Source organism: Anabrus simplex, chromosome 1 (genome assembly GCF_040414725.1).
Source record: "Anabrus simplex isolate iqAnaSimp1 chromosome 1, ASM4041472v1, whole genome shotgun sequence".
In the NCBI taxonomy this organism is placed as follows: domain Eukaryota; kingdom Metazoa; phylum Arthropoda; class Insecta; order Orthoptera; family Tettigoniidae; genus Anabrus; species Anabrus simplex.
Genome location: NC_090265.1, coordinates 1,080,201,690 through 1,080,219,505, shown reverse-complemented (window position 1 = coordinate 1,080,219,505; position 17,816 = coordinate 1,080,201,690). Strand labels below are relative to the sequence as shown.

Here is a 17,816-nt window from a genome sequence, read left to right as displayed (position 1 = left end):
CGTCTTTGCAAGGGGGTTCATTCCAGACAAGTATCCAGCCACAGACCTTGCGCAGCTCACATGAATTGAAAGCCAGTACGAGTATATTACGGATAGAGGGACTTAGCAAGAGCTTCGAGATTGACAAGGGAGTTATGAAAATTACGTAGTTGAGTACAATTTGATATAAACTGGAGGTTCATTGCTCCATTGCGCTATACCAGAAACCGCCACTGCCTTCAAGTCTGCCTTTCAATGAAGATTGGATAGATTCTAATAGTTCAAGCACTTCTACAACTGAATTATGTTCTTTCTCAAGTGACAAAATTTTATAGTGAAAAATGTGCATGGTTGAGGAAAGAAGCAAAGGATAGAGCTCTGAAAAGTCATTTTCAAGGAAATTTCTATTTGATGAAGGCACTGACTTCCTACCCTGAGAAAGAAAGTAGGATTTCAGAGCTGGGAACAATTGCAGGATTCTTTCAACAGCTGGATACAATGTTAACCACCTAGTCTTAGAATGATTTAAAAGCTGCAGATAATTTACATCAACAAATTCACAAAAGTCTTTCGGTTCCTGAGTGCGCACTGCATATATATGAAAGAAGTTGAACATTTTCATCACCACAGACTCAGTATCAACAGGAAAAGCATCAGCTCCATGCTGCAAACAGTTATGTAGAATGTGAGCAGGACATCCAACACCTACTATGTTTTCATTCAAGCCTTTTTTGAGAGCAGAGAATACATTCTACCCTTCCCTGCGTGCAAGGCCTCCAAAATTAACATTGGCATTGTCTCCAGAAAATGCAATGCATCTAGAAGTAATTTTATACTTTTTGAGAGTATCTGAAATATAGGAGGAAATACATTCAGAACTTTCATTTGGACATGCTTGTAAATCAAGAACTTTTATCTGAATGCCATTATTTTTGTAATCAAAGAATTGGATGACAATTGGAAACAACTTTAGTGCACCATGATTGCTTGCATCTGTTCCTAGGCCAAAAAATGGAACTTTATTGTTAAGAGTTTCAATTATAATATCTGTCAAGTGAGGAGCAATAACATTATTTATTATGGCTTCTGTTTTAGTTCTTGCACAGGTCAGTTTCTGTGTTACTTCAGAACCTAAGAACATACCCTTATTCAATTTAGCTGTGCAGTCCACTGATTTGTACGACTGGTGATGGAAAACTGTATGAAATGACATTGTAGCTTCTGCGGCTAGAACTTTTTTATCATCTGGTGAATATTTGAGTGACAAATGATAACAATGAACATGATATTGACCTAGTTCTCACCGTCTTTTTGTGTTTTTCACTGTTAACGTGTCTTTCCAAGTCACCAACACCTTTGTATCCGACATTAACATAACTATCACACACTGCACATTTTGCCTCACTTTCACTGCCTCTGTGAGTAAAGCAAGGATACTTATGTTTTAGTTTATCCGAAAATTTACACTGTATATTTTTAGATTCACTCCTTTCAGGTTGCAAAGATGACATACCGGTACGTAATAGGATGCAATGAGATTAATATTTCACTCCACTTGCTGCATACTCGCACTATAATTTACGGCGATAACCAGATAACCAAACATGATAGCTGCAAAACATATGGCAAGCACATGTAAACTGTAGGTCTTGACACTTCCGGTTTCTCTCAACATAAACGTGGAAATGAAGCGCGTTGATTGGTTGATCGATGCCTGGACTTTGAGTTCAATATATCGAATATTAGTATTACTTATTTCCACCCTCGGAAGTAGCGCCCTGAGCACATGGAGTTGATGTACGATACAATAACATGCTGTCTTCAGCCTAAAACCTAAGTGAGCAATCTTGTAACGAAAAATGCCGGACAATGTCGATAAATTAGAAATGCCGGCCGGATATAACCAAAATGATTGAAAAGCAGGACATGTCCGGCAAAAGCCTTCAGGCCTAATGGGAAGTAAAATATGATAATGTGATACTATAGATAACTTTCTAATTTGTCATTATTTCTTTGAGGGCCATATGATAGGATATCACTACCTACATTTTCTCCAAAATCAACTAAATCCTACCTCTATTGTTGTAAGATGTGCTCCTAGGAGAGTATGTAATCATATGGTTTCAACATAATGGAGCATTAGGGAATTTAAAAAAAGTAATTACAATCGGTGGAAAATGGTGAATAAAAATGTGAACAGCTTGGTTTAAAGCAATTGTTGAGGAGTATGAAAACAGGTATGTATGGTACCTTTAAAGGTGATAAGAAATGGCGACGATCCACTTTATTTTCAAAGAGAAATGAAGGAGGTGTTTATTAGAAAGGTAAATGTGTTAGGAATAGTTATAGAATAAAGAGAGATTGAAGGAACTACTAAGAAATTGAATTTATCAGAACAGTCAGCTAAGGATAACATGATGAAAAACACCATTGGCAGTCGTATGAGTTTTAGTAAAAAATGGACATTTCAGGAATAATTAATGAACAAGTGGGGGTACATATAGGAGAATTTACAGATAGCACAAGTTAAGGGGCAATCAAATGAAAATGAATCACTTGCCAAAAATGATCATAAAATATTTTGAACCAGAACTGTTATGGCATTTATCCCACTGAGTGATAAGGCAGTCAGTCCCATTCTTGAAGAGGGCCATATGATAGGATATTACTACCTACATTCTCTCCAAAATCAACTCTGTTGCTGTAAGATGTGCTCCTCGGAGAGTATGTAATCATGTGGAAACACAACTGTACCCAGTCACACATGTTGTCATCTTATGCAAACCAATGCCCATGAGTATCTCTCTTCAGCTCGAGAGTGAAGCCGTTATCAATGCAGAGTGAAGATCTGTCAAGGTAGCCCCTCGATGTTGAGCCCGTCCTCCTGATGAAGCTGGGAAACATGGGAAACAGGCAAGAGCTCATCTGGGTCTGAGAAAAGATGGATGTAGAAGAACTGGGATTGATGAGGAGAGAGCCTATCTATTTGTAAATGGCAGGGTATGAAGATGTGGAGATTGTCCTTGTCCATGTGTGTTTTCATGCTTGTCCTTGACTCCTCTTTAATGTTGCTCCCTTTTCCCACACTGACATGCTATTGTTTTCATCCTACTGTGCAGCCTTTTTCTTGTTCCTTATCTCTATGTATGCCTTGATTTGACACTACTTCATTCCTTTACGTATTTATTACATAGTAACACTTCCTCAATTTAGAGGTTGCCTAAAAGACAAAGTATACTTAATACCAACTGATGTTGTGTAACAGAGAAAAATACATAGACATCTATTGAATGTTAAAGAAAATCACCGGAGGTGGTTTCTTAAAATACTTATTGATGATTTCAAAGCAGAAAGTCCAATATCAATACTCAAGGATTTTGGTAGGTGGAATGTCTTGCAAAACTCAACGAATTTTCTAGGTATCATGCCCCTACTCCCACGATTAGCAGTCCCATGACTTCAATCTTTTTTAGCTTGTATTCTTCCTTGTAAAAAGGAACTGTGGGCTCGTATAGTTCCTTCTTTTCCCGATCAACATCTTCAGCTTGACTCGTGGAGGATTCAAAGTGGACAGCTGGATCGATTATATATCCTACATTGTTGTCTTTGTAAGCAATTATATCGATCCTTCGAGTGCTTCCATTCTCTGCCAAACCATGATCTCTTCATGCACGGTGACTCTGGTTCTTCTGAGGGCCTGGGTGATGGCAGTTCTTATTTGATGATACCTAGCGATGCACAGAGTTTCACCGTGCCGGCGGGAACCAAGGACGTGTGCAAGTGTTTCAATCTCGCTGAGGCATCGCCTACAACGGTTACTGTCCATGCACCTACCGGGCACAGCAAGAACTGCTGCTACATTCCCCGTCATCTTCACGGTGTCTCTCCATTCGCTGTGTGATAAACCTTCGTGGTGGCTGACCCATTTATTGGAAGCTGGGTGTTCTTTAAAAAGGATAACTCCTTTACCTTTGTGAGGGAGATCGCACCACTTCTTAAATTCCAGGTCTCTTAGTATCTCCCTGATCTTCTGAGAGTTTATAAAATCTTTGGGATTCAACCAGATTGTCATCAGGTAATAGATTGAGTCTTGTTAGGCAAGTTTTACTTTCTTCTTCTAGGTTTCTTGTACTGAGGATGTAGGGGTTCCAATATCTTTTCAGAATCTGCAGACCATTTATTTGCTGTGGGAATGCCTCCCATTGTGTACAGAATAGTCCAAGTCCCTTAAATTTTCTCTGACAGTATATCATGCCATCTGGGAGATTGGCTGGTAACTGAAGGATTTCCTTCAAGTTCGATTTTATCAATTTGTCTGCGTCAATGAGGAATTTCACAGGGATTAAATTTATAGGAACAATATGGAAAAGGTACACGACAGATAGAAGTGTTGATAATGCAAAATTTCTGATCGGCATGCAACAGAGGGGAAGAAATGAGTACTGTAATTCAGTTTTACTGTGCAATTTCTGCATTGTGTTTTGAGGATTAAAAGAGATTACATTATGAAAGTTAACTCTGAGATATTTTATGGATTACGCTTTTGATGTCACCTTGGTAAGTTGACAGATGGTCTTGAATGAGCAACAATGTTTATACATCCAGATTTTAATGTATTGATTTCAAGTCAAATCTCATTAAATCCTGTAAGGCCGTACTTGTCAATTCCATCACAGAATCCTTGTCCTTTCCGATAATTACTGTGTTGTCAGCAAATGCGAGGACTGTCAGCAGTTTCAGACCAGTTGCTAGTGAAAACCCGTATTTGGTTGCTACAGTTTCTTCGGAAAGCTTGTTGAGAATGTGGTCTGTAGCTAAATTATATAGAGCGGGCTAAAGAGGTGAACCTTGCATTACGCCTTTCAGTAATTTAATGGGTATTGTTGCAGAATGATTTACCTTGATTTGTTTCTCATTTCATTCTTGTAATGATATGATTAGCGCAGTTAATTTGGAAGGGACTGTGGAGTTTTCCAAAGTTCTCTTAAGATGTCCGTGGCCAATGTTGTCGAAGACATTACGTTTGTCAAGAAAGACGACTGTTACATCAGACTTGGTGTCTTTGGCATTCTTTAAAATAGATTGTAATAATGCCATGTTTAGGTGAGTGCCTGGACTATTAGTGAAACCTCTTTGATGTTCATAGAAAGAGATGAATTCGCACAATTTCTGATCAAGAACTAGTTTGGTAATCCTTCTAATGACTGAAGAAATGGTGATAGGTCACCAGTTTTGAGGTGCCCTCTCATCTCCTGATTTGTGTATGAGGATAGTACGTGCTTTCCTGAGACATCGGGGAACGAAGGGTGTTTTCAACATTCTCGTAGCAATTACAGCTAAGACATTGGCGACTGAGTCCTCTCTCATAACATTAATCTTTATCTTTTGTATCTTCCCTTTGCCTATATTTATCTGGCTTTCTTCTCATCCTACACTTCTCGCATCAAGATCAAAGATCCATCACGGTAGTGCGTTAGTGAGTGTTGATGCCTGCTCATCAGAGGCTGAGAAGAGATGAATGTAGAAGAACTGGGATTGATGTGGGGAGAGCCTATTTGTTTGAAGATTGGAGATTGTCCTTGTTCTTACGTGATTCCATCTTTGTCCTTGTCTCCTCTTTCTCTCACCCCTCTTTCCATACTGACCTGCCATTATGTTCATCTTATTATGTGTTCCATTTTTGATTCCTTCTTTGTATGTATGTCTTGATTTGATACTCATTTGTTCCTTTCCAATAGTTAAGAAAAAAGTAGGTAAACAACTGATGGGGAATCTACCACCTAGGTGACAGTCTTAAATACAGATGATTAATTGATTGATTGATTAAATGACTGATTGACCAAATGATCGATCGATTGATTGATTGATTGATCGATCGATCGATTGATATATACAAGGCTGAGTAATCCCTGTCCTGGTCCTCACTCCAGAATTAAATCCTTAGACTGGCCAGGAAAGAACTCAGGGTTTCTGGATGAGAGGCAAGCATGCCACCCTGGTACCACCACAAAATAAGGAGAGATTTAAAAATAAAAAAATAAAAAAAAAACAGTGAAGTTCTGCCAGTCCGAAAACCTGGATAATCCACACCCAAAAATTTGTGAAAGGAAAATTATCGAAGAAATTTCAATATAAAATGACCTCGTATTATGCATTGTAACGTACTCCCAACATACGCTAGCATCAACTTTTCTACCTGTTCATCTGCTCCATCTGCCAACGTCATCTAGTGCCTGCTGTTACATAAATTTCATTATATACACCGCCTTGTTGCTCACCTATCTGCATCTACTCCGTCCGCTGTATGAGTTCATCGCATACTGTGCACTCGCTGGCTTCCAATTCTTTCCACACTACACCATCCGCTACGTCACGGAACCTTCTCGATGTGCCTCGTCCGTCCTTCTATTCTCCTATAAATGGACCAAGCATGGCCCTGGCTCACCAGTCTGGCTCTGACTGTGTAGTAGTGTGGAGGGAGCACTGACCTTGTGTGGCTGGTCCGCACGCACTTCGATACTTCCGTCTAACTGGAATCTAAAATTGTCAACATGTGGACTGGTGAGCAAAAATTAACTTTCGTTTAAAATAGATACTGGAACTTTTTCATTCCTGTTTTGCCTTTCAGGCACCATTCACATTAATGACCATACGGCCCTGGAATGGCCTAGTAAATTTTCTCTTTCTATACGAGAACTTATGCCTTTGCTGGCGAGACATAGTGTTTACAGTGTGCTATGTCTTCTGGTATGGGACAGAGTAATTTTGTTACTTTCATTGATCTGTCTCAGTCTTACCAATGGCTTTGACATTATGAAAGTGACTGAGGTATGAGTGATGTTGGTAATGTCATTCCTTATGCAGCGTGTCCCTGCTGTGAATAGTGTAAAACTGTTTGCACATAGGGTCGGTTGGTGCATGCATTTCTAGGGGCTTTACGTCGCACCGACACAGATAGGTCTTATGGCGACGATGGGATAGGAAATGCGTAGGAGTTGGAAGGAAGCGGCCGTGGCCTTAATTAAGGTACAGCCCCAGCATTTGCCTGGTGTGAAAATGGGAAACCACGGAAAACTATTTTCAGGGCTGCCGATAGTGGGATTCGAAACTACTATCTCCCGGATGCAAGCTCACAGCCGCGCGCCTCTACGCGCACGGCCAACTCGCGTGCATTTCAGTGGGCTTGGCAGATTGATATGTAATAGCAACTTCTGGGTCAGTGAGGAAAGCAACAGGAAACTACCTCACTCCTCATTTCCCTAGTACATCTCTTCGGTGATGTCTGACAGCTGATGGCAGAGCTGTTGAGGATCCAACCAGCATTTGGACTGAGGACTGATCATACATACGAGAACTTACAATCCTCTTTGCTCCTTTACAAGTTACTATGGACTTGTGGTTTATAAACTCAATGTGTGGACATGAACTTTGATATTAGTTACGAGTGTCTAAGGGAACTTAATGCACCTTGTATTGGTGTAAGAAACTTTTTCTAACTAAGCAGTCAGACTTTTCCCCTTTCTTCCCTCCCATCCCATTTTTTCTCTTTTTGCCTGACCTCAATAGTCCTCTTTCTTTCATGTTTGTTGTTCAAGAAAGTTCTAGAAACACCCTGGTGGTGTCATTCTTTATTGTGGCCTTTATTGTACAAAAGTTTAAGATCTTTCAATAAGAGTTTTTCTTGATGTGGTAATGCTGCGTTGGTAACTTAATGGGGAAAATTCTATGAACTTGTTTTGTCCCAAATTCTAGTCATGTTTTTTCTTCACCTTATTCAATAACATTATAATTCATGCTGTAAAATGAAGAGATCTTGTAAAGAATGTTTTTTTTTTTAAGTTCCCATTGTAAGCTTGTTCTAATTGTTGGTTGTTCAGGAAAGTGTGCCTACTCTGTCTTGCAGTGTTTTCCTTCTGCTTCCTCTCCTCCCCTTTTTTTTTGGTGTACTTACTATGGATAACCTCTGGCAACTCTAGCACTGCTTCTTTTCACTCTGCTCGCTACCCTGAAAGTGCTGGAATGAATAATAAATGTGTCGTCTTTTCTGGCCCAATGTAATTTTGTTACCAAAGCATAAAATAAGGTAACAACCCAAAAAAAAAAGTTACACTACAAATGGTAGCAGACTATTTTTATATCTTTCTCTGATTGATCCCCTTTTGTTGATCCATATATACTGAATTATATTACTATCCTTTTTTGTGCATTTTTGTACCCATTTAATTCTTGCTTTCCAATATTAATTTCTTTTTCTTTACAACATGGCTTGCTTTTCTGATAATTTCCCATTAGGTGAAGATACTACTCTATCTCCACCCTCATTATATCAGAATCTTTCTTTGCCTAATCCTCCATGTGCTGATTTAATTTCTTTTTCAAATGCAACTACATCTTTTCATATACATATTTCTGCAACCTCTTCAGATTTATTAACCGATTCGGATATTAAACCTTCTTCATCTTTTAGACAACATCCAATGCCTCCTCATTCAAATTTCTACTCCTCCTCTCCAGTAATACAACCTACTTTCGTTGATATTTCATTCAACATTCAAATTGTTAAACAGTCCTTGGTTCAAGTCCCTCAATTACAGTCTACGGATCCTCATAGTTTAACTATATGGCTCTTTTCGGCTCGCAAGTTCTTAAACATTAAATTGGCTTCATTTCCCCAATTAATTGGATTGTTGTCCTCCAAAACTATTGGTTTTTTAACTAATTTTTGGTTAGATAACATGTTAAGCTTTTCTAACTAGTATCAGCTCCGTAATGCGATTATTTTTTACCGTATGAAATACGATATAAATTCATTTACCATCATCAACTTCCAAGCGAACCTGCTCTCGACTACTTAGATGATTCTATTACAACTTATAGTCATGTTTTAAACATCACCTGTGCCACTAGCAAATTAATTCCTATTGTTCAATTTTATGCCACCCCTTCATTTCATCAGCTCTTTAATGCTCTTTGTCCTCCCACCTCTATGCTACAGTTGTACAATTTAGCCCAACTTCAGGCTATAAATTCTTTAGGGGATGTTTCTTATTATTCTTCCATTCCACCACCTGTTGTAACTCCTATTCAATCTGCTACATTTTCACCTTCATCATCTTCAACTGTTTTCCCAGATACTGCTCGTTCTTCCATCATTTGTTTTCGTTGCAAAGGAAAGGGACACATTTCAAAGAATTGTGCTACTCCCTATTTGGGAAACACATCTTACCCTCTTCATTAGGCAGTAGACGTATCTATGGAAAAAAATCTGTCTTCTACTGTATTATTCAGCCCTCTACTGATTTGGTTCAGAATAATTCTCAACTTTTATCGACTTCACAATCATCTCTTCAGACATTTTCTAGTGACTGTTCTTCTTTCATACCTCGTATGTCCCACATTGTTGTTACTATCAATAATGTACCTTCAGTTGCTCTCTTAGATTCTGAAGCTGTTGTTTCATTACTTAGTTTATCTTTTCTTTTCAATATTTGAGAAAGATTTTCTTTCATTTTCACTTTTCTCCTTCTAATGCTCATTGTGTTTCCACTTCTAATCAACCTATTTATGTCCTTGGTAACATTTCTCTTAATGTTAAAATTCAACAGTTTTCCTGGGCTTTTACTTTTCTTGTTGTTCAAGATTTGTCTTCCCCTATTATCCTAGGGTATGATTTTTCCTCTTATTCTGGTCTTATTCTTGGTTCCCTTAATTCTACTCTTTCTTTTCATTTTTCTTCTAAATCAGTTCCACTGGTTGATAATTTTGACTATCCTTCTTTAAATTCATCAATGTCTCCTAATATTAACACTATTCACTCAGACCAAATTCAATCTTTGCTTACCGAGTTTTCTGATGTCATCACTCCCGTTCTTGGCACTGTAAAAAAACTAAGGCTCACATTGATTTAACTGATACCACTCCGGTTCGTTCCTCCCCATATTTTTTAAGTCCTCCTAGAATGAAAATTTTCAATCAACTTGTCGATAAAATGCTACAAGATAAAACCATAATTCCTTCCTCTTCCAATTATGCTTCCCTGGCTTTCATCGTCAACAAACCTGATGGAAAATCTTGTTTCATTGTCGACTATAGTAAATTAAAAGCTTGTATCCTCTATGATGCTTATCCCATGCCTAAAGTAGAGTCTGCTTTTCAGCATTTTTCCAATGCTAAATATTACACCATTTTTAATCTTAATTCTGCATACAATCAAATTCCCTTGGATGATATCAGCTCTCGTTATACTGCTTTTATTACTCTTAATGGTTTCAGTTTCAAAAAGTCCCTTTTGGTTTAAATTTAGGTTCTCTAATCATGCAACGTTTTGTTGATTCTCTTTTTTCAGACATTAAATATAAATACTTGTTTCCATTTATTAGTGATATTCTTACCTAATCCCCTGATTTCCAGTCTCACTTACAGCATGTTCGGGAAGTTTTAACACATCTTCACTCTGTTGGTTTGACGGTTAATCCCTCCAAGATCTTAATTGCCCAATCCTCCATTAAGTTTTTAGGGCATATTTTAAGTTCTCAGGGTGTTGCTGCTGACTCTGACAGGGTTTCTGCCATTCATAAGGTACCACCCCCTAAAAATTTAAAGCAACTATGCTCCTTTCTTGGTATGGTTGGATTTTATGGTAAATATATTCCTAATTTCTCTCAAATTTCTGAACCTCTTAATTTGTTGAAACGTAAAGGTGTAAAATTTCACTGGCATGAACCCCAACACACTGCTTTCTCTACTTTAAATGCTAAATTATCTCAAGCTCCTCTTTTACAACTTCCTGATTTTAATCTTACATTTGAACTTTCCACCGATGCCTCCGATGTTGCCATCGGCGCTGTATTACAACAAACCTTTAATGGTGAAACTCTTTCAGTCACATATTATCACCTGTTGAACGTAAATACTCTGTGTATGAACGTGAAGCCCTGGCTTTAATCCTTTCTATTGAATATTTTGCGGAGTATTCCAATCATAGAGAGTTTATTATAAGTACTGATAATCAAGTCCTCTCTTGGCTACTCAACAATGCCCCTAAACTAGGTCGTACTGGTCATTGGTTGCTTCGTTTATCCCATTTTAAATTTTTTCTCAAATTCAACTCTGGATTTCAAAATTCTGTGGCTGATGCCTTATCCCGTCTTTTTGAAGATCATTATTCCAATGATTCTGAAATAAATCAACTTCCCGCTGACACTATCAATTCTATTTCTTCTCTTACCGATTTTCCCTTGCCTTTTCAGTCATGTCAACACTATCAAAATCTCGATCCATACTGTCAACAATTCAAGAATGATAATTCTTCTCCTAATTATTCCAGTCCTTTTTGTTTTCTTAATCAACTTCTTGTTTTTAAACCTACTCCTAGGTTCACTCCTTGTCTGGTTCTTCCCTCCGGGTTATGACCTATGGTGTTTTAATATTTCCATGGTTCCCCTACAGGTGGACACTTTGGCATGGCTAAGTCTTATACTCGCCTGGCTTCTCAGTTTTTCTGGCCTCATATGTGAAAAATTTATTCTTGGGTTCGATCTTGTGACTTATGCGAAAAGCATAAGCCCCCTAATAACCAACCTTTTGGTGCATATGCTGCTTCCCCCTCCACCTATCCTGCTGAGAAATTCTGTATTGATATCGTCGCACATCTTGTAAAATCTTCTAAATCCAACTCATATATTTTTACCTTGTTAGATGGTTTTTCAAAATTTCTCGTAGGTCGTCCATTGCATAAAATTTCCTCCCAGATCATTATTTACTTATTAATAAATCAGATCTTTCCTCTTACCAGTCTTCCAGAAATGTAAAAATAATGCATGGGTTATACATTGGTGCAAATTGTTAATTATTTCAGTGAACTTTCTCTTCACGAGTTGTCAAATACACTGAGTGGCACGAAAAACGCAACACCCAATAAATGATGTGTAATTATCTATTTAATCGAAGTGAAGCACTTCAACCATTGTTTTTAGATGGGTATGCTATTGGAGTTGCTTTTCGAGTAAACAATGAAGTGTTGATTGTTTATTGCACTAGCCTCAATTGTTTTTTCCCACGCAACCTGGAAAACACATCACTGGGTGTGAGCCAGTAATGTTTTCCCGCTCTTGTAGTGCTTATTGTTGAACCTTTAATTGTTCCCCTTTCAATCACATGTGTTTGTAGGATCTTTCTGTGATTGTCTTAATCAGCTTTCTGATGTAAACATGCCATTAAGACCTGAACAAGCTGCGAAAGCTGTTGCTTTGGTGGAAGATAGTCGCAGCATGCATTACATTGCAGAAGTGTTGAGTACTACACCTTCTACAATTTCCAGAACCGTACGAAAGTACAGGGAAACTGGAGGCTTTGCAAGGAGACCAGGATCAGGCCTGAAAAGAGCAACATCGGAGAAAGATGACCGCTTCTTACAACTTCAAGTTCTCCGCAACCGTCACACCACCACTATTGAAGCACAAAATCAACTCCACCAAGTTCGAGGGGTCAGTCTCTAGAGTATGGTTCCAGTGTATGGGACCCTCACAGGATAACTTGATTGACAATCCGACAAAAGAGTAGTGTTACAAAAATGTTGCAAAGTTTGGGCTGGGAAGACTTGGGAGAAAGGAGACGAGCTGCTCGATTAAGTGGTATGTTCCAAGCTGTCAGTGGAGAGATGGCGTGGGAGGACATCAGTAGACGAATAAGTTTTAGTGGTGTCTTTAAAAGTCAGAAAGATCACAATATGAAAATAAAGTTGGAATTCAAGAGGACAAATTGGGGCAAATATTTGTTTATAGGAAGGGGAGTTAGGGATTGGAATAACTTACCAAAGGAAATGTTCAATAATTTTCCAATTTCTTTGCAACCATTTAAGAAAAGGCTAGGAAAACAACAGATAGGGAATCTGCCACCTAGCAATGTTAGTGAGAGAACTGTTCGAAGAAGCCTGGAAGAAGCCAATCTTCAGTCCAGAAGACCTGCTACAGGACCGGAACTCACCAGAGAGCATCGCACAGCTCGACTGCATTTCGCAAGGGAACATCTTGGCTGCCCTAAATGCAGATCAGTAGTGATTGATTGATTTGGCACAAGTGTTTCTTATAAGTTAATTAAGGAAAGTAAATATGTTTTATTCCTATGTTCTGTGATAAAACGGGATGATACTTGGGTAAATACCCTAATCACAATAGCACTAAATCACTTACTTCCCATGAAAGTAGAGGGCTGAAATTAGGCACAAGTGTTTCTTATAAACTAATGAAGGAAAAAAGGCTGTTTAATTCCAATATTTTGTGATTAATAGGTGAAATATGGTTAACTCTCCTAATTAAAATATTTAATTCTCACACATCCCACAAAGCTAGAGAGCTGCAATTTGGTACAGATTTTTTCATAAGCTGATTAGGAGAAGTGAAGATGTTTCATTCCAATGTTCTGTGATTAAAGGGGTGAAACTGGAGTAACTGCCCTAATTACAATATCATTCATTCTCATGCCTCCCACAAAACTAAAGGGCTGAAATTGGCCACAGATTTTCCTTATAAACTAATTATGAGAAGTAAGGATGTTTTATTCTGATGTTTTGTGATAAACAAGGTGTAATTGGGATAACTACCAAAATCACAATATCACTAAATCGCACACTTCCACAAAGGTTCAGGTCTGTAATTTGGCACAAGTGTTTCTTATAAACTAATTAAATAAAGTAAGGTTATTTTATTCTGATATTTTGTGATAGATAAAAGATACCACATTATCCCTTGCGAAGAATAGGCATTCAGCTAGTAGAAGATAAATGCTCCCCGTAGTAATCACAATTAATATATATTCAAAATTTCTGATTTTAATGCACTAACCATCAAGCAACCACTCAAGACGGAAACCGCTATGCCCAACGGAAAAGTCAGTCACCATGCTGACCTGAACCTTGTCACTGGTGCTGTGGACAGGTGGTGGAAGTCTTGATCCACAAAGCTTCTCAGTCAAGGGCTGATAAATGGCTTCTCCATGATATGCTTCACTTACCTAAACAGTACAAGAAATATCACATTAAAAACAACACAAAAATGATAACTACTGTAGTATTTTTGGAATCTGTAATTAGTTATAATGAGTCTAAATAGGTACGGTACTAAACAACTTGCAGGTATAATGTGTCCAAGGAGCACTTTTACTCATACATTCAAAAGGTATATCACAGAGAAGTCAGATATGAACAGAAATGAATGTTGAAGAACAGGGGTTGATGAAGAACAAACCCAAGATGGCAGTATAAGAAGACGAGATTTTCCTCAACCTTTTGTGTTTGCATGTTTGTTATCTTCTCTTCCTGTTACTCTCTTTCGCTTCCTGCGCTGACCTGTGATTATATTAATCCAATTAGGTGTTACTCTTCATGTTCCTATCTTTCTATGCCTGACATAGTTTGTCACACATTTGTTCCTTTTCATTACTTATACTGGCCTACTGTGATGATTTTTCTCTTCCTGTATTAGTCCTGTATTCGTAGACTTTTACCACCTATATTCATCTTATTCCTCTTCCATTTTTCCTGGCCTTCTTCATACCCTGGACTTCCCATATAAAGACTGATCATCATTGAAATGGCCCCTTGTTGAAAGTTGATACCCTTGTAAATAAGCTGGAAAGCAGAAATAAGGTCATCAGGGGCTGAGAAGAAATGGATGTATAAAAATTGGGGCTGATGAGAATAGAACCCACCTATTTGAAGTGTGTGAAATGGTTTGGAGATAGCCCAAGTTGTCTTGTGTTTTTTAACCATGGTCAGTCAGTCGGTTGTTTGTTTCTTTCTTTCTTTCTTTCTTTCTTTCTTTCTTTCTTTCTTCTCCAATTAAGTTGGGCCAGGTTGTGTTCAGTAACTTCTCCTTGTCATCTTACTGTTGCCTGAGCACACCCAAAATCTCCTGTTACTTAGCATATTGTTGATAATTTGAACTATGGTTTTGCAGGGTATGATTTTGAGGAGCTTGTAAATCATACCTTCTCTCCAGACAGTATCAAAGGCACCAGTGAGGTCTATAAATGCAGCAGATGTTTTAAGCTTATTCTGCAATCCTACCACAATGCATGATGTCACATGGCATCTCCATCAGGGTACTCTAGGGCCAGAAAGGGATGCAGATTGTCTGAAAGAATGTCCACACATAACATGCACCTGTCAGTGCTCCCTGGGGCCTACTTGCGACCATGAGAATGCCGCCTAGACCAGAACTGAACCACCTGTTGCCTGGATACAACCTTGTTGACACGCAGGAACCATAGCTTCATGGGGCACACACCACACTCTCATGTGCCCATCAGCTCAATACAACTGGAACCGGGACTCATCAGACCATACCATACGCCGGCACTGTTCCACGGTCCATTGACGATGTTCGTGGGCCCATGCATGTCGTTGAGCTCTGTGTCGAGGTGTCAGCAAAGGAAACGAGTTGGTCGTCAGCTGGTGAAGCCTATGCTGTGCAGTTGCCTCCTTACAGTCCTAGTAGAAATGGGTTCCTGACTCCCAACATTCAACTGGGTAGTGATCTGAGCCACAGTAGCCCGATGAGCGCCCAGTATGGTTCTGCAGAGGCGACGTGATGTCCGTTCGTTAAACACCTGTAGTCTTCCTGTGTGGCTCTTTATAAGGGTGGTAACATTCTCTCTGCGATATTGAAGATCCACCCTCGACACCGTTGACCTCGGAAACCCGAATTTGTGTGTAATCTCCGCAATGCTATGACTAATGCACTGAGCGCCGATGATCATCCCACGTTCAAAGTTGGTTAACTCACAATGTGTTGCCATCTTGATGACAGTGGTATCTGTGACAGACTGTTCAGCTAGCCACAATGCTCAAGGGTCATACACGGCACATTTTCTAATGGGACACACTTTCCTGTGACTTTTGGCCACTCATTGTATGTTGACGAGGAAAATCTTGGCGTGGACAGTTCGGAAAACCCTAAAATCACATTTCCATTACCATTTTGATTGTTAGAAACCTTATTATAAAACTATAATGAAATATTCCTAAAACAGTTAATTAGGGAAGATACGAGTTATTCTAGTAAATAAATTCTGAATATTATATCATATGGACTAGTGAAAGGAAGAGATGTTTAGGAAGTGAAAGACCAGGAGTCAGACAGCAGAAGATAAATGGAATGGAAGGAGAAGAGATAGAGATTAAGATAAATAAGGGTAGCAACAAGAAATCCTGATGTAATATGAAGAGAAGGAGATGTACTAGGGAATATAATTCACAAGAAATTGAAAGCATGATTGGCAATGATGAAACTTGCAGATTTCTAACATGGTTTAAATCTTCTATAGGAACATATTTCTGCACCAAACAGCTATTTACTTGAAAATAATCAAACTGACATGGTTCTCTCTCAAGCTCAAAACTCAGATTCAAATATAACAATGCGCATTCAAATAATATTTTGATCATCTGTATCCAGTACTGATGACTTGAGGGTCAGGTGAAGCTTTCTTCAGAGAAATTTGCAATGAGAGTGAGCACAGTACTTAGGGGTGGAGTATGTCAGATAAGCTATATCAAATGCCAACAGGAGATAGACATGCATTAGCCAAAATATGGTATGTTTTAATGTTAAATCAATATGTTATACAAAACTGTGTTTAATATCCATGTAGATAACGGGTAAAAGAAAAAATGGATATGTGATGGCTTCTAAGGGACGTTTTTACCCTGATATGTAATGTTAACCATCATCCCCCTTATTGTACACCTTTAGCCTTTTTTTGTTCACTCTTCTTCTTTCTTCGTTATGCCCGTTTACAGAGCGTGTTGGAACTTGTTAGCTTGATGATGGTTTTTCCTTTCTTCTTCTCCTCCCAAAATCTCTTCATGAACTCACTATGCTGTTTCTTGCATTCTTCCATCCATTGTTTCCCTGTGGTTCTTTTAGCATTTTCTGTGAAGTGTGTTTTGCAACCAGAGTTCCAAAAGCCTTGCGATCCCCGATAGTATCTTCTGTGATGTTCATTTCTTTTAAGTCCTGCTTTATTTCCTCTAACCAGCTGATTTTGACCTTCTTTGAATTAATTATACCAAGCAGTTTTTCTGCACATCTAGTGTCGTCCATTATATAGATGTGACCATAGAATTTCAATCGTCTCCTGTGCACGGTATCGGTGAACTTGTCGATTGCTTCGTACAAATCTACAGTTTTTCTTTTGATCCATATACCATTTACATGAATGGGGCCATATATTTTCCTACAACATTTTTGTTTTTGTTTTTCAATTTCATCAATTTTAGAGTGGCCTCCTAGAGATGTGGTTTCTGAGGCATACAAAGCTTCTGGAAGAACAACAGTCTTGTAATGCCGAAGTTTTGCATTTCATGACATCACTCTTTTATTGTAGTATTATTCAGAATGCTTTCAGGAGTTTAGTGGCTCTTTCTAAATTAGCTTTCCTGTCCAATCTGGATGGTACAATAATTTCTTCTAGACATTTGAAGGAAGGGACCTGTGTGATTATTCCATAATTTGTCTGTAGTGGGGATCTTTGGATATTCTGGTGTCCACTAGCCGTGATATAGGTCTTCTCATATGATATTTGGAGGCTTGTCTTTGATGCTATCTCATGTAACGAACTGTGTCGCACATGTGGATGTGGGCCTGTTTTATGGCCGGATGCCCTTCTGATGCCAACCCTATATGGAGGGATGTCCATAAACTTATTCTGATTTTAAATTATTGAACATTTTCATACACCTTCTGATACTTTATATATATATTTTTTTTTGCTAGTTGCTTTACGTCGCACCGACTCAGATAAGTCTTATGGCGACGATGGGACAGGAAATGGCTAGG

At 38.6% G+C, this 17,816-nt stretch overlaps 1 protein-coding gene across 1 annotated transcript in view; it reads right to left on the bottom strand.

Moving 5' to 3' along the window:
- Window positions 1-17,816, bottom strand: part of Cubn (Cubilin) — an 882,604-nt gene that overhangs the window by 552,884 nt on the left and 311,904 nt on the right. Inside the window, exon 26 of the mRNA XM_068225286.1 lies at window positions 13,821-13,989. Coding sequence (XP_068081387.1) covers window positions 13,821-13,989 — 169 coding nt within the window. The remainder of the gene's footprint in view (window positions 1-13,820; window positions 13,990-17,816) is intronic.